The sequence below is a fragment of the Rhinolophus sinicus genome, chromosome X (assembly GCF_036562045.2).
Source record: "Rhinolophus sinicus isolate RSC01 chromosome X, ASM3656204v1, whole genome shotgun sequence".
Lineage (NCBI taxonomy): Eukaryota > Metazoa > Chordata > Mammalia > Chiroptera > Rhinolophidae > Rhinolophus > Rhinolophus sinicus.
Window position 1 is genome coordinate 3898167 of NC_133768.1, and position 25747 is coordinate 3923913.

At 44.7% G+C, this 25747-nt stretch overlaps 1 protein-coding gene across 6 annotated transcripts in view; it reads right to left on the minus strand.

Annotated features, from left to right (window-relative positions):
- Positions 1-3590: 3590 nt before the first annotated feature.
- STS (steroid sulfatase) overlaps positions 3591-25747 on the minus strand; it is a 137266-nt gene continuing 115109 nt past the window's right edge. For all 6 annotated transcript variants that reach the window (XM_074324093.1, XM_074324091.1, XM_074324090.1 and 3 more), the window contains 3 exons: positions 22207-22366; positions 16715-16836; positions 3591-5292 (listed from right to left, as the gene is read on the minus strand). In XM_074324093.1, coding sequence (XP_074180194.1) covers positions 4916-5292; positions 16715-16836; positions 22207-22366 — 659 coding nt within the window. In that variant the 3' untranslated portion in view covers positions 3591-4915. The remainder of the gene's footprint in view (positions 5293-16714; positions 16837-22206; positions 22367-25747) is intronic.

A 25747-nucleotide genomic window follows, 5' to 3' on the forward strand; every position in this document is an offset into this window, starting at 1 on the left:
TTGCATTCCCACCTACAGTGCATGAGGGTTCCAGTTTCTCCACCTTCTCATCAACTCTCATTGCCTTCTTGGTTTGCTAATAGCCACTTTTCAATCTTAAGAAAGAAGGAACTCCTGCAGCATGCAACAACATGCACGGACCTCGAGACATTATGCTAAGGGATGCCGGTCAGTCAGAGAAGGACCAGCACTGCATGATTCCACTCTCTGAGGCACTTAAAATAGTCAAACTCATAGCAGCACAGATCAGAGTGGGGTTGGCCAGGGGCTGGGGTAAGTGGAGAGGTGAAAACCAATGGGCATAAGGTGCTAGTGACGGAAGGTGAATACATTCCACAGATTTGCTTTACAACACCATGCCCACAGCTAATATTGCATTGTACACTGAAAAATATGTGATAGGGTAGATCTCCTGTGATGCATTCGTACCCCAATACAATTAAAAAGAAATAACACATCACACACACACACACACACACACACACACACAGAGTTATCGCACACAGCTTCTATTTAAAGCTGCACCAGTTAATAAAAAAAAAATCATTTTACGATCCAAAAAGCTATCACCAATTGTCGGTTTTATAGAGTGTGGCCAACCTAGCCTATTTAGTCGAGATAATTAACTCTAGCTGCCTCGGCTTAAAAAACGTTTAGCTCTTGTTCAGGTGACAGTCACCTGTTGACCGGGCAGCTGCCCCCGGTGGTGACTGGGGGACCCCGGCTCCCACGTGACCACTGTGCCATCACCATTCCTGAGGACCTTCTCAGAGTGTTTACTTGGATGTTGTGCTTTCAGCAGTGACGAGCACAGAGGGAACTTTCTGGCCAGCCTGAGTTTCTCTGAGGGTTTCGACATTACTGCCAATTACGGAGTGGGAAATGTCACGTTGCTAGGTACCCACTGAGATGGAGCTCTGCCCACTACGGAATATGCCTTAGCTTTGGGAATATGTGTTGCATTTTGCACCCTGTGTTAAATTTAGACAATACAAATTTGGACAGGCAATTCAAAGGATGTATTTACAAAAACATATTCCTTGGAAGCTTTGCACTTAGAAAAACTCCGTCATCCTGCGGCATAGGTCAAGTAGTTTGACACTCAAGGTCGTCCCAGAATCAGGGAGGCCAATTTCATAAGCTAAGACATCAATACGAAAGTGATTAGGTTTGCTTATTGGCGAAAGAACACCCAGACCCTGTACCAATTGCTTCGTTGAAGATGTGATGTTTTTGCTGCGTAAGATAAACACCGTTACCATGAAAAGCCACTTAAACTGTTTGGACTTTGTGAATAGAACCATTTCAAGGGTAAACATTTGAGGGTCTCCTGCAAGGACGGTCCATGAAGTTCTGCCTGGAAAGCTGACCAATGGCAACGTGACAATATCTACTTTGCATAAACCCATGAGTCGTTTTTAAGCTTCTAGTATTCTCATTCGGAAAGCTGACGTCTCCTTATTTGAAAGGGCTCCTCTAATATAATATTTGACACTGCTCAGTACAGGTAGATTATGAGACCACTTTATTCAGAGCCCATGACATAAAGAATGGTATTAGGCGACGCTCGCTACACGTAGCTTTAGCAATGCAGAAGCAGAGATTGAGGTCTGGGGAAACGAAGGGTGTCACAGGGCTAACGTCCCCAACTCACAAGGTCCCAGGCAGGCAGGACGGTGTCCTGCAGGAAGCCGGGTGGACGGAACGCAAGTGGAGATCAGTCACCTGGGATTTCCAGGGAGGCTGGCATTTACGTCACACCATCACACACCCCATTCTTTGAGGACTACAGAGGACGGAATGACGTTTGGCTTCTATATCACTTGAAAGGTGGAGAGGAACCTCTACCAACTCAGCGTCTTTTGTCCGCACATACCTCTCCCTGACACCATCCATCGCCTGCCCACCTCCCTGGGGACACGTTGTAGCTTTCATCCAGAATTGCTGGATGCAAAGCGAGCCTATCTGAGTCCCAGTGTCCCTTCCATTTTCCTTCTCTTCCTCACCACTCCAGGGGGTTCTCCTGACCCGGTTTTGGTTTCCCTGAGGAACCTGGAAAGACGGAACAATGCTTTTCGTATCAAACTTTAGACTCTTCAAGTTTCTCAGCTCTCAAATCTGTGGAGAAAAGCAGCAGCTTCACCTGGTTGGTGCAGGTCCCATTAAAACGTATACAGGCCCACGGAGGGAAAACATACAGGCACGTTTTAGGACTAAGCCATGTTACATACAAACATAAAACATATTAAAAAGTCTGAAACTGGGTTTTACAGCTGTGGTGGTACCCACATGTGCATATGGTCTTCACCACCACATGTTCAGTTTTTCCCTCCGATTTTTGTCTGTGTCTTTCAATAGACAAATAGATAAAGATGCAGTGTATACACTGGGGGTGCCAAAAAATGTATGCAAGGGGACACTTTGGTCACCGTGGCTCAAGCAGGAGTTCGCTGTCATCAGAAGTGTCTGGACGCTGATGGGAACCACTTTGAGCACCTCTTGTCATTGCAGAAGTGAAACGTGGCTTGTATTCATCTTTTGTTATCTGTATATACAATTTTAATACACTTTTTTCCTTTCTTAAAATCTGTATGCATTGTTTTTGGCACCCTCTGTGTACACACACACACACACACACACACACACACAATGGAATATCACTTCACAATAAGATATAATAAAATCTTGCCATTTGTGACCCCATAGATGGACCTAGAGGGTATTATGCTAAGTGAAATAAGTCAGACTGAGAGAGACACATACCATATGATCTCACTTATACGTGGGATATACACAAACACGTAAATAATAAATAGAAATGCATTTTAAAATCAATTAAAAATAAATAATGAAACAGAACACAAAAAGACCCATAGCTATAAAGAACAAGCTGATGGTTGGCAGAGGGGAAGGAGGTGGGGAATGAGTGAAATTAAAAAAAAAAAAGAAAAAAGGGCATTTTTGGTGAGCCCCTGAGAAGACCCACGGCAGTGTGCGTGATGGGTGATTTGGCTTTGCTTTGCCTTCTCACCGTGGAGGTCAGGGGCTCTCTTTCTTCTTAGCCATCTCTGCACTTTCAGTCCCTCCCTTGGACCTTCTGGACTCCATAAAACATTCGTTGAACTCAAACTTGCCCTCCCCATTGACGAACACAGTAAACACACCATATATCTGCTGGATGGCGTAACCCGAGAAAGCAAGCTACTGCAGCACGACATTTTTGTCAAGAAAAATTTTATTTGCACTTCTTATTAACATGAGTAGAATGAGGGTTTAATAAGCCTTCACCAGAGGTGCTCACTTTATAGACACGGACCAAACACGTTCCCTGTTTCTTTTCTCCTCTCTTCCTTGTATGTCCTCCAGGGCAATCTCAAGTCTGTTTCCTTTCCTGAATCCTTGAGGACCGCGACACATAAGCTGCATTTTTGTCTTTCGTGCACTGTTACTGATCTCTTAAAACAATGCTTCTCTACATGTTACTCTTTGCTTAGCTTGTAACATCTATGAAACGCTGGGAATGTGACGTGTTTTTGTTTGTTTGTTTGTTTTTGTTAAGAATGTACTTAAAGCTTCCAAACCCACTGAAATTTGCACATACAACTCAAGAGGTAATACAATGGATGCTTGGAAAACCAGTAGCCAGACAGCTCTGTAAACAAAACAAAACAAAACAAACAAAAACCTAGATCTTCAAGGTTCGGTCTCTCCCAGACCAAAGAATTCTATTTTCCTGTTGGACATTGGAAGCAGAACTTTCACAGGGTAAATGGTTATTAGAAATGCACCTGATTTCCAAAAACCCTGAAAAGTAAGGGTACGCTACATTATTCTGAGGCAGATGGCTTCTTGAAAATCTCATTTTACCTCTAGAGGTATACGTTTCCTTCATTTTCCATTGACATTGCACAGAATAAACAATAACTCTATGTGTAAACATATGTTCACATAAGCTGTAAACATGTTTCAAGTTATTTAATCCAACACACACTCCCACATCATGAAGAGTTGTCTAAAAGTCCACTGGCATTGAGTATGCTAAACTTTGAGTAAAGAGAATCATCTTAACACATAAATTAATAATAGGGGCTTTAAGTAGTTTCCTGCAAAATTATATCAGCAATAATCCTAACAGAGTATTAACACTTTAGTGCACTCTTTAATAACACTGTTTCCTAAAACAATGTGATAGCTTTTCAGCAATTTCTGGAATGGGAAATCCACATTGAAAGTCAGAATCTGTCTGTGAGGCTATTGTTTTTAGTTAAATAGTAATAACTTTGTAGTTCCATATTTTAAATATCTTAACCTTCTCGAGGAAAGAAATAAACATTATATATAAATATATGAATTCTGAATAGCATTTCCTATGTTCTAAATAATACTGCTAATAATTGCCTTCCAATCACTACACTGGAACTTACCACCACCTGTTATTGGTATGGAAGATGGTCCTTTACTCGGTATAAAGCTGCGTGTGTCAAGATTTACTAAAGGCTTTTTAAAGTACGATTCCCTATTTTATCGGAGCAGTGGCGGTGTGATGGCGGCCATGCCATCGTATGGGATTGCGGGTTAAGCGCCACCGTGCACGGCTGACCACACACTCTTGTCAAAGGGTGACCAGGTGGCCTTTTGCACTGTCCTACCACCTGTCTGCACTGGAGCTGGCCACAGAACGTACCTGTCCAATGAACATTTGTCCCCGTACAATCGGCAAACCTGGATTTTTTCTTCCCCACGGGGTCGCTGGGAGGCTCTTTCTGGGGCCTTCAGTGATGAGATAGAGAAATGAATCCCAGGGCCAAGTGCTGGCAGCACTGGTTCGACCCATCGTCACCCCCCCAGTGAGCCTTTGTAATTAAGGAGCTGGAATGGACGCCATGCGTCCGTTGTGTCCCCAGATGCACAGCAGCTAATGGCTCAGCCTTCCATCCTGTTTTTCCTGGTCACACTGGCAAGAGAGGCTGAAGAAGGAGGAACAACACATCTGAAGCCACGGCTTCCACAGAAGGTTCCCCAGAGACAACTGATTGGGGACTCTTTGCACGGTCTGGGTGTGACGATCCACAGCGCGTTGCATGGTCTCCAGGATTTCCTGGAACCGGGGCTCGGTCGTGGGACTTACTGGGTTTCTCTCCCTGGGGTCTTTGGAAAGATCGAAGAGCAACGGCGGGTGATGGTGGGTGACGAAGTGCCCGTAACAGAAGCACACGTGGGTGGGGAAGCATCCGTTGGCGCCCTCCGGGGTGAACTTGGGCGTGAAGAAGAAGGCTTTCCAGATGGACGTGCCTGTGGTTTACAAGGACAGGTGTTGGTGTCATGGGGAAACAGTGGCCTGACAGAGACCACAAGTGAGAACATGCACAGAAATTACGCTGCGATGGGCTTTAAGAAGGTGGAGGCTTAGCCTTCCATTATGGATGAAATTTGTGTATTTCCCACAGTCGAGGCTCAAAAGAAGAAGTGTCAGAGCTTAAAAACGAAGAAACAAAAGCATGCGTAACTGTTGAAGTGCCAAAGACCAAAGGTGACACTGTCTAAGCAATAGCTACCATGGCCCAAATTTAGACACGTTCTAATCATCATGTTTTCTTTTTCAGAATCTCTCTTTCCCTTTCTCTCTCTTCACTCTCTCCCTCTACTTTCTTTTTCCCAATCCCTAATGTATTAGATGGTACTATGCTACCAGAGGGGAAAAGCCGATTAATTGTGTGAGCACAGAACTCCAACGGACCGTCATTTTAGTCTAATAAACATTGCAGCCTGGAAACGTAGACAGGGCACTTGAGAAATATACCGGGGGTGCCAAAAAATGTGTACAAGTGGACACTTTGGTCAACGTTGCTCAAGCAGGAGTTCGCCGTCATCAGAAGTGTCTGGACGCTGATGGGAACCACTTTGAGCACCTCTTGTCATTGCAGAAGTCACACGTGACTTGTATTTATTCAGCTTTTGTTATCCATATATATTCACTATTACAATTAATATAGTTTTTTCCCTTCTGAAAATGTGTATATATTTTTTGGCACCCTCTGTATACACTGACTAACAGGTTTCAAGCTCCTAGCTCTGTCACCTCCTGCAGCGTCAACCCTTTCAAGTTGCATCCTGTGTGTTTTCTGCTTAAAACAGAAAGGAAGGAGCAGGTAGGCTCAATGCCATCACATACATGAGGGGTGATAAGCCTTCATGTACACACACACACACACACACACACACACAGGAATCAGGAACAATCTTCCACACACTAGGACCTCAGCTAACATTTCATTTTCTCAGCTTTGAAAAAGCCCACACCTATCAAATCCAGAATTACAAGAGTCTGGGACTGAGGATAGGGACAGACTGCAAATGGGAAACAGAGGTGATCTTTCGGGGGGTGACGGAAATGCTCTAATATTAGATCGTGACTACAGTTGCAGAACTCCACACATGCGGTAAAAATTATTCAACTGGAATTTTATGGTCTGTATGTTACACCTTAATCGAGGTTTAGAAACCTCAAATTATGGGGATTCGTTGACCCCCCCAGAGTAGGAAGGGTTAAATCGTTTTTAAGATATAAATTCTGTGTTTCACGAAATCCCCAACGATTAAATTTTTTAGGGAAATAAATAATTTTCAAACAATGATGAAATAATCGATTGATGCCCTGTTTATTCCACAATGTTATAACTTTCTGAAGAGCGGACGGCTAAATCAAACACCATTTGACAGAGGTCTAAAACTGCGTGTGAACATTGCAGCGGCTGAGAACAGAGATTTCGTGTGTCTGGAACCGACTGGAACGAGGCACGAAATGCCAGGGTCCTTTTCGTGTTATACTTACAGCTTTTTTACATAAAATTGTAGCCACTTTCCCACGAGTAAGCATCACACACCTATTTAATCCGCTTTGATAATTTGCAGGCATATGGTGACTTTTGTCGTGATCCAAACATGAAACAAATTAATAGAATCAAAGAAAAACAGTTGTCATGGGTGTCTGCAGGGTCCCCAAAGAGCCTGTGACCTCAGTCACGCGTAGGCAATGGAATGTGGCCTCTCTGTGGTCTTTTTGGAAAGAACTAGGAAACACGGTGCCAGTAATAATATGTTACAGGTGATTCTGTTAAAGGGCCTGCATTATAGAACCATCCCGTCTGCGGCACAGTTGGAGCTGGGAGAGGTGGGGCATCAGGTCTGTGCCAATTCACATGTGCTCAGCAGACGGGCCTTTTACAGATGAAGTCAGGCTGCCATGCAGACCTGCTGGGCTGGACATGGCGACCGTCCCCCAGCAGAGTTTAAAAAGGAAGTGGGTAACATTAAGATTCTTCCCAGCAGGTCCTGTCATTTCCCTTTCCTCCCAGGTACCACAGATTTCCTTCAGAAACCCCTCCTGTGACACTGGAGCCCCTCAGACTCCATCCTCAGCCAGGGTCAGCCAGGGCCACGGCAGGGACGGAGACGGGAAGCCCCTTTGGCTCTTGCTCCGAACGCTGCAAATCTGGAGGGTGTTTCGAACTTGGCATTCGCATCACGTCTCCGTGTGTTTAAAACCCAAGAGAGGGCAGGCTCCTGGACCAGATTCCTTTTAAGGACCTGTATTTTCCACTTGCTTTTGAAAACCACGGACACGGATTCTGCTGTTACCAATTTAGCTCCATCCTGCCAGAGGTGACCTGGAAGATGGACTTAAAAGCCAGTCAGTCCACCTCGGGCTCCCTCGCCCAGGAAGAGCTGAGCAATCGCTACGTCGGACCTCTGCAGAATCAAAAATAAATTTTTCTTTCCCCGAAGAACTGTTTGGTAGCTATACAGGTGCTTGCCTTTTTATCCTCAAATTTGAATTTTTATGCCTTTTTTTGGAAAGTGATAGATTGCTTATCCTCTGTACTCTTCCCCTGGAGCGTTGTGGAGCTGCTCAAACAGAGGAACGGAGCCGCCTTTTACTGCACACAGGTCCATGAGTTAGGGAGCCTCACGTTACCACCCTTCTGTTATTCACCAGGAACACTCCTCTTCAAAGGAAAGGGGTAAATCGCAGTCCCTTGATAAAACAGGAGGCACCTTATATTTCTAATAGTTCTATGTGGTCCTGTCTTTGAAAATTATTATTTAGTAGGGGGAGGAGGAAGGGAACAGCCAAAATGACTTTCAGAATTTATTTCGTCCTGGATTTTGCCATATACTAGAAAAACGCTGGGTTTCAAAAATATTTTTTTTCTCTATGTTAAAAATCCCAGCCTACTGGTTGAGGGAGAAAACTGTATTTCACATGATACTGGTATTCTCGCGGGGGTGTGGGCGTGACCGGATTGTGTGTCCACACCCTTTGTTCTGGGCTCTGGAGCGTTTTGTGTTTTGGTGCCTTGTTTAGTATGATTTGTTTCTGCTCTTTCTGTTGACATGCACATGTCACGCCAGGGGCTGACAATTTAGGATCAGGTCCCAGCTCTGTGATTTCCTAGCTGTGTGAGGCTGGGTGTGGCCATTTACCCTCTCTGTGTTCCAGTGTCGCCTCGGGCCTCGTGGCATGGCTTTGAGAATTAACAACCCTAAAGCTCTCCGAACATTTGTGGGTACACAGCAAGACCACATATCAGTTAGCAGTGAATATAGAGCTGCAGTCCATCTAAGTGAAAAACTTACCGGTTTCCGCCTGCTCTGAAATCTGTTGCCCGTGCAACACATGTCCTAAGATATGTTTTCCCCCCTCCACCAAGGGTTCTTAACCCTTTTGCCATGATGGTCGGATATATCTGAATGAATATATCCAAAATTTTTCGACATAAAAACAATGTCATTTATATACAAAGCAGTTCAAATGGTTATCATTAAATGTATAAAACAGTCAAAATATCAACTTTGTGTTCTTTTGTGGATTTCTAACCCACTTTGGGGGGAAAAATGAAATGGGCTAACACAGTGAAAGAGTTAATTAAAGAGCATGGAAACTACAGTTAAATGGTGTCAACACACTAGTTCTTAATTTATCACTCAAATTTAGACGTTCCCCCCGATGAGTGTTGTTCAGCTATTAGTCCTGGCAAGATTTATTTCGGATGCTTGGAAGATTGCATGTATATATCATAGGAGCCAGACACAGAGACTCAGGGTCGGTCTTGGCAGCTTTTCCTGCCATAGCGCCATCTTGGGATTTTTCAAGAACCATTCCAAGTGCTATTCTGCTTTCCCATTGCAATGGACCCACCCCCACGGGACCCGAGGCTTGGTTTTCAGTCATGCTGACTTCATCTGCTGAGCTGATGATGTCTGAAAATCCATCCCATAGTCCCCAAATCCATGGAGACCCCTTTGCTGCTGTGATTCACCTCAAATCTCACTCTGTATGGTCCCTTTCTCCTCAGACAGCCACCCTACAGCAACGCCCCAGTTCTTTCCTTAGACCCAGACATCTTATGAAGTGGCCCCACCCGGAGCTGCCCAGGGCACCGGTGTCTTCTAACTCAGCACACTCCCATGATCCCAGGGCACGGTGGACCCCGGTCCTCTTCTTAACCCTTGAGGCTCCTTCCTCCCTGTTCTCTGTAGCCCAGACGCTGAAGGACCCAGCACTGGGCTCATGGATTATACTCTGTGGAACTCAGGATGCAATAACAATGAGAAGAAAGAGGACGCAGATAAGGGCTATTGCTAAGCATATCTGCTTCAAATCCAGACAGGTCAGAGCAATGTGTGCTCCCCCAAGTAATGCCTGAGTGTCCGCAAACAAAACGCTCTCTTTGACTCAGCCTCAATGTGCACATTGGGGGATGGGCATATACAAGGTGGTGCAAGGTGGGGTACACAATGCACACACACGTCTTCCCTTTCTTTGCATGCTGACATCCTACCCGTCCTTCCAGGCCCTGCAACAACTCCTCCTTGAGTCTGTCCCGATTCCCAGCCAGACGTTATCAGCATTTCCTTGTTCCTCTCACTAATTTACACCAGGCAATCAGCCCTTACAGGCTACCACCATCTGCAGACTCCATTTGTCTCAATAGAGTATTTGCTCTCGGAATGCCTTCCACAGAATGGATGGTCGATGAAAATTTGCTGTGTAAATTAATACATGGATAAGATGAGCAGGGAGAGACAGACAGAGAGGGAAGACGCTGTCCTTGTGGACAGACAGAAAGCCAGTACATCCTGTTGTGTCTCCTTGGGAGCCACCCGCATCGTCCTGCCTAAAATCATTCAGTGCCCAACAGGCCTTCAGCCGGACAGACATCCAGACTGCTCTGAGGTCATGGCTGCCTGGTAATGGCAGATAAATGAGTGAGGAAGTCAGAGACTTCGGAAACACATTTATCTCGGGGTCTCTTGGCATCCAAACACGGTCAGTCACTGGCACAAGTCTGTCGTGCCTTCTGAAAAAAATATGCATGGAAGGGCATGAAGCATGAACGTGATGGCAGCTGAGAGAGTGAGGATAAGGGACAGAGCCAGTCAAGAGAAGGCGGGAGCTGATGTCCCCCACTGGTTACACTCAGGGAATAAGACAGCATGTAGGAATCCTAGAAACAGTCCATGCAGATGTAAAGATGCTCAGATAGTCAGGATGAAGAACCATCTTTGTGGTTGTGAGTAAAAGACCCGATTGTCTGAAGTGAAGAAATTCCAATGAACAGAGGGGCCACCTCTGACGACAGGCAGCATTGGTTGTAAATCCAACTTTGCCATCAACTCTGTGATTGCATGCTATTATGGGCCGTCCTACGTCTCTGTCTCCCCAACTATAAATGGGAGAACTAACTTGGGAGAGACCACCAGCCGTTCTCCCGCCCTTCCAGTCACCGAGTATTACCTGGGCCCACAGACACCCAGACTGAAGACTCCACTTGCCAGCCTCCCATCAACCTAGGTGTGGACAGGTGACCCACTTCTGGGGATTTAACTGGGAGAGTCTAGACATCTTCCTTGGGAATTAACTGACATGCACCCTTTTCCTCTCTTTTCCATCCATTCTTTCATCGTGATGCCCCTTGGTGGACACCATCATCATTCAGCGGGAAGAGGACGCTGCCCAGTGTCCCCAGGCATGGGGTCTGCACCTCTGAGACTCGCGGACCACCCACCTCTAGCTTTCACTCATGAGGCGGTGACAGGCACTTCCCGCTGCTGGAAGTGACTGTTTCTTTTTGTTTTCTGTCACTCACAACCCAGTCTGACACGAATATAATCAAAATCGCTTTTGATTGTGAGGATTTTAAAAGAGATCAAATGCACAGTCTGTAGCAGAATGTGTGCTAGACAGCAGAGATGGAACAAATGTCAGGGTGTGTTGTGACTAAGTATGTCTTCAAAAGATACACAATAGCCACATAAAAAGACTACTTTCAAGAAGAAGTGATTAACAAAGGGCAAAGTACGAAACTATCTATGAAACACTTTTGTATAGAAGAGACAAAGGGGAGCAAGATATACAAGTAGCACGTCAGTTTTCGAACATCTCCGTTGACAAACATTTCGGTTTACAAACGCCATAAATTTTATGGATCTATGGTATCATCAGATAGTAAAATTCATGCTAAATTTGCAGTTTTAGGGGTTGATTTTAAAGGTCTGGAATGGATTAATCCATTTTGCATTACTTTCTATGGGGAAACTGCACCTCGGTTTTTCAAATGTTTCAGAACTCGAACGGACTTCCAGAATGGATTACGTTAGAAAACCGAGGTACCAGTGTAAATAGTTGCTAAATAAAACATGCCTGGGTTAAAACTAAAATGTCCCTGTACAAAATACCAGCCCAATAGCAGATGGAAACAAGCCAGGAAGAGGTGAGAGACATCAGCATATTTAGAGAACTGAGAGGTACCCCAAGATGAAGAAAAAAAAAAGATGTGTGAAAAATATTGTAGAAAATCAATAAAATGGTAGACTGAGACTGCAAGGGAAGTAAGATTAGAATAAACTGGGTGCTGAGCTAAGACTGAAAAGAGTTTCCACATTCAGAAATACAGTGGTGCTTTTTTTCTTTTTCTTTTTCTGTATTCGAGAAAGAAAATCCCATTTTGATTATTTTGTCTCTATAAGGAAGGAAGTTTGCGCTGTGGCAAATTGAACAAAGTCAGAGCCGGTATTTTTTTTTCATCTATGATAGTAATCTTCGGTCAGACATAGGAAAACTTCAGTAGAAAAGTGAGTGCGTATTTCAAAAATTGTCTAATGCTGCTTGCAAGGTGCTATGAAGTGCCGTATGAAAATATACGTTTCAAAGGTTAAGCTGGAGAAAATAAAGTCCGTGTAGGAGTTTTTTTTCCATTAAAGGAAATAAATGGTTGGGTACATTAAGCCTGTTACTGAAGAGTCTGAACGATGATGATATAAACTAAATTGAATATGTCTTTAAATATTTTAGGAACGCTGACTCTATCCGCATACATCACTTCTTCTCCTAGGTGATCAGAGCAGATTCTGTCCATCCTGGGACAGTGTCATCCTGCATCGCTGCAATTACCTGTCCATGTTGTCCCCTCACTACGGGGCGATTAAAAGAATTCAAGGGTGAATGCCTGGCAAGGCAAAAGCTCCTGGGAATGCAGCATTTGGCTGAGGTACTCAAAGAAGGAAAAGGAAATTATATGTCAAAAACATGTACACACATTTTAAGAAGGGAAACAACTGTATTAAGATTGTAATACTCAACATATACCGATTAGAAAAGATAAATAACAAGTCACATTTGACTTCTGCAATGACAAGAGGTGCTCAAAGTGGTTCCCATCAGCGTGATTTTAATACGGTTTTTCCCTTTCTTAAAATGTATATACATTTTTTGGCACCCTCTGTATATATAGGTGTCTTCTAGGGTGCGAGCTTATCTTTCTAAGGTAAGCTGAAATACGTGACGGTTTGTAGTGAGCGTTCATTTGAAAATGCCACGTCACCTCAGCTTCAGTCCTCCATAGTTTACTTCTGACCCTGTGACCCTACTTCTGGTCACCAGACAAGGAAGGCATCGGATGCATAGCCACTGAGATGATTACCACACACGAAAACCAAGCATAGCCTTCCTTACACCAGTTAACCCATGAGACATAAGTAGCTGTAATTAGAATCTTCTCCCTTTTCTTAGGTGCATTTTGGAGACAAAATTAATTTAGTAACAAAGTGAACATTTTAAACAGGGAGCAAAGCAAGCATTTTTTCCTACTTACCATGGGAATACTGTTTTGATTTTAAACCTTATTTATCCTCTGTTTTGGAAAGACGGTACCTTTGAAGGAGTTGGATAGGAAAACACCTCTTTAGAATGAATTCTATCATCTACTGCTTTTTCTTATTTGGTTTTGTTTTAGGGAGGTATTTTTTTTTTTTTTAATCACAGGGAAAAAGTTTCCAACTAACTTGAATTGAAAACATAACAGGACGTATGAGGCTTTTGTGGATTCAGCATCAGGATGGCCACGTCCCATGGAGATTTGTATGGTCAGCTGGTTTGAGGTCTATTTCATAGTAATACAAGCGTTTATTTTATAGACTAAATTTATCAGCTAGAAAATCTGCCACAGACATCCTGGAGCCACGTCCCTACCTGCCTTCTAAGATAAATTTTATCCATACAATCAAATTGTCATTCCATTGAATTTTTAATAACGTCATTTCATATGTCAAAACTTCAAGTCAAAAATTTTAATACACATCGAAGAGTAAATCTGAACTTAAAACTCGCTTTTTAATGCAAGAAAGGGTTGTCCATGCCATGATAATGCTTTTGAGAGTTTTTAAAAAATGTAATGGGAATAATGATATGGGGTCATGATTCAATTATGTCATTCAACTTGGCTCAGACGACGGAATCATAGGATTGTTGTAGTTATAAAATTGTTATATCATAGAGGAATCATTGTATATAAAAATTAAAAGGGATTCATGCTTTCACGGGATTCTAGCTCTAAATTTTTAGAAAATAAGGATTTAATAAGTTTGGAGTTGTAGTATTTAGACCTCCAACTAATCAGGACAAATGGTAATTGGATCTTAAAAACAATTTCTGGTTGATTCTACTTCACTGGTACCAGTAAAGCCAGCTCTCTCGGAGGCGAGAAGCAAAGCCCAGACCTGCTGTGTCTGCCAATTCCCGTGGTGTAAATACGCCCAGCATGGCGGACTTCACATTAGCAATGGTTTAACAACAAGCTGGCTGGATTCCTGACCACTCAAGAGCCAGCTCCAGCACACCTGTTACTAAATCCCCAAATTGTAAATTTCTCTTTTCTTTTCTAGGGAGGCATTTTTATGTCAGAGGACAACCCTCTTATCCCTAAGATTTATGAAAAGTATCCCACTATGTAGTCCAGTGGTTACTGTCACTCTCCTCCCAAAACAGGCCTGAGAGGACCCAAGCCAACTCACCCAACTTGTATTCACTGATTGGTTTTCTCTAGTTGACAGGTAACTCGGTACAAATAAGCGTCTCCCTCTCCTCATGCACCTGTGTGCTCTCAACACTTTGCACAGCCCATGGCCCCAAATAGTCTAAGACGTAAGCAGCATGGAAATCAGGAAGCTATTTACATGGCAACTGCACATGCCAGAGGTCGTTGGTGAGGCTGGACTTTTAATTCCCTCTTCAGATGTTACGTAAAACCTCTGCTTTGCTCACTGACAGATGCCCACCCTAGCACAGTGGCTGTGACACTCAAAAAATCCTTGCGGAATAAACAAATGCATGAAATACTAAATAAATAACTGTGAAGCCTTGTGTGACAGCAAAGACGCCAGCCATTGCTGCTCAGTGTTAGATACACCCTGGCACGTAAATAAGAGATGATTCATAAAACCCAATGTTTAATGACACCCTTCAGCTCAATGCATGGTTCCAGCACTGGCACACTGTGATTCCCCATCTTTTCTTGCTGTTTAGAGGCAGACGATTTTCAGGAATTGCATAAGAGGAAATGGGACTCATGTCTGTTGACACGAGAAGCAAATTTTATCCAAGGGCCAGCTGCCTATTGGGATCTGGGTCTTGTTTTTCGCACTTAGTCCTATTTTCTATCTCTTCCTGTCTCTTTTCTCTTTACTCCTCCACATAATGTGTTTTTCCAGCCTCTGATCCAATATGCTCCTTCCGGCTTCTCTGACTGGGGGCCGGGGGGTGGGTCGGGGGTGGCTTTATTTATTTGATTTTGCCACATGGCGGACATGATACCACACTCCTTTAAACACCCGAGATTCACAGAAACTTAGTTCTTTGCATTTCTCACAGGCTCCACATAAAGAGAAATGGGGCAGAGTACACTGCTCATTCATTAGATGGCTAGGACCTAAAGGCAGTCAATTCATGTAAAAAAGAAACACGATTCTTGCAGAGGTTTGAAATTACGGACACGTGGATGAGACAGGTAAAGAGAATTTTTCCAGGTCTAGAATCTTACAGCTGTTTTTGTCCATCCGTCTTCTGAAAAATATTACAGGGCAGCTGCCTAGATTGAAAGTAGAAGGCATGAAGGGGAAAACCGGTATGATTTCTGTGGATAATGGAAGGGTTACAATTTCACACTTTAAAAAATAATGGAGAGGCTGATCTTTCAATGGGAAGTCTTTGGTAAATTGTCTGGGTGAGTAGGGAGGGAAAAGGCATGCTTTGAAAGCCAATACGTGTCTCACTCTGCGTTTAAGGTGAGCCATCAGTTGGCAGATCCCCAGATGTCCTAGGAAAAGATAGCTTCCAGAGGCAGCACCCCCAAACACACTAGTGAAAAGGGGAGCTTTATCTAAGCTCTGAAGAGTGAACTCAAAGTGCAACCTCAATATACACTCATATACCTCTAGACTATACAAGAATTGCATAAATAGTGGCTGGATTTTCCTGGGCCCCTAGGCATCTTAGTGATATAAAAACTATTGTTAATCCCAAATTTAAATATGTGGGGGAAAAAAAACCTGAAACCTTTCACTACACTTAGGATTATCAGTTGGTTCCATTTGTATCTTTGGGCTCATTAGAATACGACTCTAAAACTGGTGTCGGAAAACCCACATCGATTCCACCGCCGACAGAGACACAACTTGAAGAACACCTGGGAAATACGACAACATCAACGCATTTGAGCTTTGTTTCAAAGATCTACGTCCGGGAAGCCCACACGATCTGTGACAAAGCACAGATCAATGAGTCATGGCCCACCATCTCGGAGACGTGAGAAGGAACCTTGGGGAAGCATCCCAACAGCACCACAGCCCAAAGCGACACGACGGCAGAAAGCACTCTGAGAGAAGGCAGAGAGGACGCGTGTTTCAGAGGCGCTCTTGGCGCGGTGGGGGGCGGCTGATAAGCATTACCCAGGAAAGAACGGAAGGAAGGTCCTTCCAGGTGGAGGAAGCCGCAAGCACAGCTCGGCCATGCACAGAGCAGAGGGGCAGAGACTCAGAATGAGGGGGCAATGCCAGGAGATGCAGCTGGTGGCACACAAAGGACGGGCCTGGTGCCCTGCTGAGCACCTGAGCTTCCTCTCCCTGAAGGAGGAGCCATCCCTGGCACAAATGTGGCTGAACACCAAGGTCCGCTGACATCCTACCCGGACAACCATGGGAGCAGAAGCAATAAGACAGCAGAGGCGGAGGGGGGAAACTTCAATGCAAAGCACAGTCACTCCCTGAGGCCCCCCTGGCCTCTGTGGAGCAAAGCCCTCTTGCAATCACATGAATGGGCACGGCGGTGACAGCACAACCACAAGCAGCACGGTGGGGGGGGGGCTGTCTGGGTACTCACTATTCGGCGGGTGCCAGCGTACGGCGTTCAGGTAGAAGTTGCAGTAATGGAAGAGGAACTCGTGCTCGGAGCGTTGGCGTTTCCCTAGCAGCAGGGGCATCAGGTCCCGCCCGTCGATGATCCTGTGGGAGAAATGAGGTGGGCATGAGGCCATATCGCCCTTGACCTGAAATACCCTGACTTCTGAGTGGTCTTTCCAACAAAGGAGAGTGTGATACAGCTGCACAGTTGTGATGAGGTAACCAATACAAAACACACCAAAAATTAATTAATTAATTGAAAAATAAAACAAAGAAACAAAAAAAAGAAAGAAACAAGGAAAAAAAAAAACAAAGGAAAAAAGAATAAAAAGGAAAAACACTGACTTGTGTTGGGTGCCATATACAATGCAGGGAGGCCCGCTCTCCTCACATATAAATCATTGAATCATCCAAACAGCACCAGGAATGGGGGCCATCATCATCCCATGATGATCGGATGAGGAAACAGAGGCCAGAAAACATCGGTAACTTATCCAAGGTCATGTGACTAATCAGAGCCAATGAGATTGAACCCCCCCTGATTAAGCATTCCATGCTTTCCACTGCTGTCTCCACGGCTTCTCTAGACCCTATTTTCTGTCTGTTGCCTTGGCAAAGACAAAGCTTTATTCGTAAACCACACGTCTGTTGACAATAAGAATACCCAAGAATTTAGGATTAAACAACAACAAAAAAAGATAACTTGCATTGAATAGACGTCAATGAAATCCGAATGAGTTCATTGGTAAATAATAATGATAATGGTATTCAACACCCTGGGAAAGGACTGTACCCACATATAAGTACAGCTGACCCTTGAACAACATGGGTTTGAACTGCGTGGGTCCACTTATATGCAGATTTTTTTGTCAATTGACCCTCACATTTCAATGGACCAAGTTTCCAGAGTCTGCCTCCGATGATGGCCAAATTAAGTTATCCTTGTATTTTCAACTGTGTGGATGGTTGGCACCCTTAACCCCTGTGGTGTTTGAGGGTCAAGTTATGCCTCTTTTACTACGGGGTATCTAACGGGGTCAAGAAGGGGTACTTTCCAGATTGTAAACAACAGTTATATCCAACTGGTAACGAGCAACTTTCCAGATTGTAAACAAAAGTTATATCCAACTGGTAAGGTTGTTTAGAGTGTGAAGAAAGGAAGGAAAAACTAACACTGTGTTTTGAGTTAAACAGACATCAACAGCCACGAGAGGAATTGAAGTCACGGAGACCGTGTGGCCAGTGCTATTGAAACAAGGCGGAGAGCTACCCTGGAAAGAGTTAGGATTTGCGGAATTTTCCCTTTGAAGAACAACATATCCCGTCATCCCCTCGCATGAGGAATTTGGAAACCGGCAGTTCCCCTTGGTTATATAACTTGGGTAAGCATTACTTGAAAGAGCCTATGTCCCTTGAGATTTTCTTTTTTGCGGTTTATTTCAGTGTCACTAAAAACCCCATAACGTAATTACAGCCTTGTTGCTCAGCAGTTCTCTGGCCTCAACCCTTGTGATACATCATGTGTTGCGCAGATGTCTGTGGACTGAAAACGTTCCATTATCATAAGTTAAAAATAAGAACAAAAGACCGGCTTGGCTCACGTCCCAAGCCTGCATTCCTGTTTGCCACACGAGGAAGGGAAAGGAACAAGGGAGAGGGACAGTTCTATTCAGAAGCAGGGCGCTCTCCGAAACACGGTTTCTACCCCGAAACGGTCCTTATTGTGCCTCGTTCCTTTCAAATTCCTTTCAAGAAAGACTCAGTCTCTAATAACGTGTCATCCCCAACAGGGTGGGAAGAAAGGAACAGGTGAGAAGGGAAGAGTGCAGGTATGAGGGACAGCCTGAGAGGTCCCAGTCCAATGACACGAAGGGTGGAGATGGGACAGAGGGTTCCGAGTCATCTCCCCGCTGTTTCCTCACAGGCAGAGGGGGCTTCCCCATGACCACTCAAAAGCAAGAATGAATCCTCATTTTGTGGACATCATTTCTACCTCTAGTTTTTGAAGCTGTGGTTTTTGTTGTTCTTGATGTTGTTTTGTGTGTGTGTGTGGTTTTTTTTGTTTTGTTTTGTATTTTTCTTGTCTTTTTTTTTTTTTTTTTTTTTTGTCATAAGCCAACAAAACACAACACTTTATTTAAGAACCCAGGAGATGGAACTGCTTTCTTCAGATTAGTCTTTGATACCCAGGGTGGATCATGATACTATAAAGGGGGATGTAATTTCACAAATCAGACTCTAAGGGTCAAAATTTTATTTTCTTTCCTAAAAGCAAAATAGTTTTTTAAAAAATTAAGGTTTTGTTTTTTTTTAAAGCGAAGTTTATTCTGCAAACTTCTTTTTCTTCAAATGCAGAGAGAAAGCTCTCTCTTTTTGACATCCTATACCTAACGTGCTTTTCCTTAGTAGCAGGCAATAAAATCAAGCTTCTATGGAAAGCCACCGTTGAACAGCACTCAAGAAATATGGGCTGTCAAAGAGAGGCTCATTTCTGCCGTGAAAAATTGGAAGTGACCCTCTGGAGCCAAAATTTTCAATGGCGTTGGAGCTATCAAAATACATGGGACTGTTTCCAGCTGCATATACAAGTGGCAATAACTGGGAGATGGCACATCCCTTGACCTTGCCAGTAAGGAAATGTTTCTATCACGTTGTGATTTGTGCAAGAGGAGCCCAGCCACTTTCAGAGCGAGACAAGGGATCCCTGTTTTCGAAGGGGACGGTCGGGCTGACAGTTTCTGCAAACACATTCAAGTTATCCCAGGTTCCCCCAATCACAGCTACAAAACTGCAAAAGCTCCTGCATAGGTCCGCTCGATTCTGTGAAAACGTGTTCATTTGAGATTGCTTTTAATTTCGAGGGGGAGATGAATCCCTTGGGGTTCTTCACTCATGATGATGCTAGCAATAATAACAATTGGTCTCCGAATTCCAGAGCCTGGGCAGGACTTTTATGTAACTGCAAACAGCATGTTCTGGGGACTTTCCTTGGGTTGCAGTGAGTTCCACGAATGTGCTCTTTCTCTCTCTCAGCTCTGAACCAGTGACCTCATCTCCCTGGAATGTCCTTCCTACCTGCCTTTTCCTGGCCCATTCTCAGGAGGATTTGGGGATCACAGAAGAAGGGAAAGGTTTGGGAGAGACACAGAAGAGAACGCTTTGGGGACTGACAGAGACATCAACTTGGGGTACAATGTTTGTGTTACTTGTGCGAGATTCCAAATAAAGTGAGTTTTTTTTTCAATGTAGAAAATAATAGGAAAGGACATACTTTTAGGAGAAAAGTACGTATGTCTTTAATAAACTAAAGGCAATCCCAAGTGTGCAGAAAGTCATTTTTGTAATGGAAAAAAAAAAAGTTTCCATTCGTCAACATCAAACACACCACCATATTTCCATGGGCACTCGAAGCAGATTTCTGCTTTCTTATCTGGGCTGTCCCTAGAATAATGACAGCATTTTATGGAACCTTGGACCTCAACCCAGAAGCAACATCACCAGGTTGACTTAGGTCAACAGGCATCACCAAGAATCTTGAATCTTGAGGATGGTTTCTAATGATGACACTGGCTCACACACAAAATTCTGGGGTCTGCCTTAGAGGGAGGCCACTTCCTACTCCAGCCGCAGACTGGGTGGGTAGTAGCTGCCAGCCACGGAATTTCCCCTTATGTATTTTCCTCTTTGCCTCAACTTTTTCCTTCCCTCGCCTTTCCCCAATTAGTTGGAGCACCACTGAAAGATAATTGCAAAAGCAAAGCATCGTGGTGGTTTTTCATATTACGAGCCAGGAGAGAAAAACGTTATTAACAAAATTACCTGAGTTACTTAAGGAAGTACATGAAGATTTATTCCAAGGGTAAGAATGAGGGCCAATGAGTAGATGAAATTGGGAGTGAGATTTTCTGGCTCTCTCTAAGACTTCTGATGAGTTACCGCTGCCAACTTTTCTGCCTGTCACTAGGCAGAAAAAGAATAGTTTGACTAGAGTCGATCTTAAAGGTCCCCTTCAGCCCTCACATTTTATGATTCTATGATCACAGACGAATATTAAATGGGGAAGGAGAAAGAACCATTGTTATGGACGTCTTCCCTCGCAATATGGTTGGTGACTCATGCATCCTCTGTGTCACATTCTACAGGCTCTCTTGCTGTTCATCCTCATAGCGACCCTAGAAGGTCAGTGCCATGACTGAACCCATTTTCCAGACAAGGCATCGAGTGAATTCAATACTTCTGAACCCAAGCAGGACGACTCTAGGATGCCCACAGCACCAGCTGCTCTCCATGCATGCTCCACAGACCCACCCAAAACCCGGAAACCTTTTCAGGAGGCCAATGAGCTCAAAACCATTTTCACAATAATACGGAACGTTCTTTGACTTCTGCACCACCATTTCTGGGGTATACAGTACATGGTCTGAGTGCCTATATGGCCGGCGATGAAATCCTCATGTGGTCAGCCGAGGGAATGTGTGTGGGGGTGCCCTTGTGTTTTAAAGTTGTTTTTCAGGTTTGATTGCTAGTCTGGTAAGTATTGATAGATAGGAACCCCATGAACAAAAGATCTCTGGGTTCCTCGATCCTTAAAGTGTGTACATGGGCGTTCAGACCATCACGTTGGAAAATAGCTAAACTCTACAAGGCTGGTTTTCTCGTGTGTGTGTGTGTGTGTGTGTGTGTGTGTGTGTGTCTTGGTGGGTGGTGGCGGTATAGCTAAAGCAGGAATCTGAAAACAATAAGTAAAAACAGAAACAATGCAACAAGCTTGCACACCCCGGGAGATGAGCAAACCTCTCCCCGGTCTTAGCTTCCATCTCTGGGTTCCCCTTTCTCTCCTCTTCCTTCCACTGGCAGCTGAATTTAAACAAGATTTGCCTGTGTGACATTCGAATGCCTGCCACCCAACTAATGAAAACAATTAATCAGCGTGCTTCACGTAAAACTCTTCAGATTGGTAATAACACTTAAGAAGAAACCATTGGCAATGTCACAGGAAGTTGTATTTAAGAGAACGACATTTCATTTAGAACCTGCTAAATGAAGACATGCTGGGAAACGGGGCACTTAAGTGAGGAACCAGATGCCTTTCTCTCTGCTGCCGCTGACAGCTACCAACTGGGGCCAAAAGGAAAGGTGTGGGGTGAGGCCTGGGAGGTTCAAGGGGCATTTCCCCAGCTGCCTTCCGGCAGCCTATGATTGCCACTGATGGCAAACACAGGATCATGGAATGCCGGAAGAGGAAGGGCAGTTCGACACTACCCATCTGCATCGGTGCACGGGAGTTTATTTCCTCCAGGGACAATGGGATTGACAGAGGGGCTTTTATGTCGGCCGACCCACCAGTGAGTCCCATAAATGGACGGGGATCCCAAGACCCACTGGCGGAAGCATGGCATCGTGCCACAAACCAGCACACGCTCGATAGCGACCTCTGAACGACACAATACAAGCATCGCGGAATCACGGTACCTGTCTTCGGGCAGCGGGGATCCGGCCAGTTTGACCACGGTAGGAAAGATGTCCATGTTGCTCGTGGGTTCATGGATCTCCAGCCCCGCCTGGAGAACTCCCGGCCATCGAAGGAGCCCTGGCACCCGGATACCTCCTTCCCAGTTGTTTGCTTTTCCGCCTAAAATGCCAAAGAGAGGCAACAGGGAGGTTTAACTCTTCTCGGGGGTTACTTTAGCAATCACGTCCAGACACGCAACGTGCCGATTTGAAAGAACCAAGTGCTCCCATTCCATGGATTCAATGAGAATTTCACGAGCAATCCAGGATGTGTGGTGGGGAGGAAAACATGGGGAACGCGGTCCTACTGTGTGTGACACGCAGCCAGAATGGCCCGGTGGGCATGAGCAATGACTTTGTAACCAGGGGGACTCAGGTCTCACTACAAGAAAGGACTCGTAGCAATGATTTCGGAGTCAGAGTGTTCAAATTCCATTTCTAGTTCTTACCAGCTGTCATAGGCAAGACAATGGCACCCTAACATGTCCACGTCCAAATCCCCCAAACCTGGGGATACAGTACCTTCAATGGCAAAAGGGGAGCTTATTGTGGATTCTCTGAGTGGGTCCAAAACTATCACAAGTGTCCTTATAAAGAAAAGAGGGAGAAGAATGGGGACAGGAGAAGCAGGGGTTGTGGCCAGGGAGATTGGAAGAGGACAGGCTGACGGCTTTGGAGGTGGAGTAAGGTGCCCAGGGCGAGGCACACAGGTGCCTTGACATGCTGGAAAGGGCAAGAAAAAGGATTCTTTCCCTAGAAGCTTCAGAAAGGAACACAGCTCTGCTGATATCTCGATTTTAGCCCAAGGGGACTCATTTTAGACATGTGAACTCCAGAACTAGGGTTTCCAAGCAGGAATGCCCACCCCTTCTCAGGAATTTTTTTCACTTTCCCATTCCCAAATCCTGAGAAAAGTTGGTCGGAGAATCGGGAAAACTGTCTCCTTGAACTCAAGTGGTTGGTCGTTTCGGCCGTTACTTTGTGGAAACGATTCATTGTGGAGAACAGAAAATAGTTTACATCTCAGGATTCGGGAACAGGAAAGCGAAAAATATTCCTGAGAACGGGCGGGAATTCCCACCTGGAAATCCTATCCAGAACTCTAAGATCCTCAGTTTGTGTTGGTTTTGAGCCACCAAATTTGTGGCACTTCGTTACAGCAGCCACGGGAAAAGGAAACACCAGCTCTGTACCTTTTGGCAAATGGATCAGCTATGCTGTGCCTCATTTTCTAAACATGTTAGGTGCGAGCGTGCCGTGGGAATTTCCCCAGGTGCCAAGTCTAGTGGCTGATAGAGGAACACAGAACATGGCTGTTATTTTATTACCGGCATAGCTCTGACTATTAACTGAGGAAACGAGCTTTGTATATATGGGTCCATTTGAACACAACTATATAGACCATGAGAAAACCGGTCTTTCCGTTTCGAATTAACATTTATATAAATGCATATACGTGAATATAAAGTATGTTCTGAAACAGACAATATTGCAGACCATGGACTCATGTACACACACACACGACACACAGAGCCACAGAAATTCACAGGAACATCCGGATTCAAACGTCAGGGATCTTTCCTGCTGTGGGGACGTTGCTGAGACCCCTGACCTCCAGGTGGTGCAAGAACAGTCTGTGAGAGCATGGCTTGACGTACAATCACTTTGGAAACGAAAGAAAACTGGAGAAACTAAAAGGGTCAGACCCTGAGATTCTAGATTCCCAAGACAGTTCCAAGCCACTAATAGCCCCGAGTGCCACAGTTCTGTATAGGTGCAAGGAAGGTGCTGACCTCTGCGCAGGCGACAGGCTCGAGGGGCCCCCAAGGAAGACATAGCACTGTGGGGGGCCCCTGTGCCTGCAGCCCCCAGATCCAGTGCCCACGGCCTGCCTATATTGCATGACAGTATCCGGCACGGTGTCATTACCGGCCAGTTTTGTGACATCAGACTATCGCACTCGGGGGCTATGCTCACTCGGGAAAGTCTGAACCCACAACGTGTAACATCATTAAACTCTCGCCTTAGAGTTCTCCATTTATCTTCAGAAACAAAAGAAACCCAGCGATAAACAAAATCTCATACAATTGCATAAAGCTGTAAAAGGAGTGTTTTTACAACAGCGATGGTAAAAAACAAAAAAAAAGGTTTTTTTTAAAACTTTTAACAGATGATAAACATATCCTTGAATACGCTGCCTATGGAACAACATGCTGGATGCAGCATGATCACACATTCGGAGTCTTCCTCTGAGTTACATATTCTGATGCAAAGGGACAGGCACAAAATGTGTGCATCCAGCTGAAACGGCTCTGCTTTCCCAGAAATGGCTATTGTGGTCATTGAGGGATGTTTGTAGGAACATGAATGGTGAAGGCTGGATGCGCCATTCATTTGGTAGATTACTGATGAATGGCTTCCTGTGATCAGGGATGATAGTGGAATTTTATTTTAATTTAATTTAATTTTTTAAGGAGGGCGCAGCTCAGTGGCCCAGGCAGGGATGGAACCAGCAACCTTGGTGCTACCAGCACCACGCTCTAACCAACTGAGCTCACCGCCTACCCGACAGTGGAATTTTCCAGGAACACAGAGAATCAGCGACAGTGTCAGGTGGAGCTCCAGAGTCTGTACTCCTAAACACGAGGCTTTCCTGATTCTCAGAATCCCGCAGGCAATCCAAACCTGTAGGAACAAGGATCTCGCCCTGCAGAAACTCAAAAGCTCCAAGGAAAGCTCAGATGTGCCCCCAGATAACTCAGGCTGGAGGCCACCAAAGTGGCCAGGGAATGCCTCTTACCTGGGAACACCTGCCCTGGGTCCACAGACTCCAAGTGGGGCTACGGTGGTGAAATAAAGTTAGGAAAGTTGGAGGTGAAGGTGGCAGGGGAGATACACGAGAAACAGGGTAAGGAATCTGGACCAATTATTATTATTATTTTTTTTTTTTCTGAAAATGTATGAGCAGAGGAAAAAAGCATGGTCTAAATTTAAAATTCGGTTGCATAACTGTCCAAGTCACACCTTTCACTTCTCGGGGGCACTTTGTCATGACAGGACGTCACAGAAGGACGATGGCTGAGTTACTCAATCGATCCAGGCAATCGGGGGGAAAATTCTACAGTTTACTCCGAGACTCTTGTTAGGAACAGCTGTTTCCGAATCCAGCTTCTATTTCTGTACTTTCGAATGCTGGCACCCAGCAGGTGAAACCAGTTTTAATGGCGAGAGCGTATGCCAGCCGTTCTTATGCTTGATCTGAACACACAGTTTTATGAAATATTCTACTTGTCAGTTTTCCCCTCTTGGACGTCTCTCTACCCGCGTCACACCGCCGCTCTGGATTGCTGCAAACCACCATGGACCCATGAGAAGTGTAATTCGCACTAAACACTTTCACACCCAAGAGGCTGTACTTTACACTCATCTCGATTCATTCATTCCACGGACTAAAACCCACAAACTAGGGACGGGAGATACGACAACACGGTTCAGATGCTAC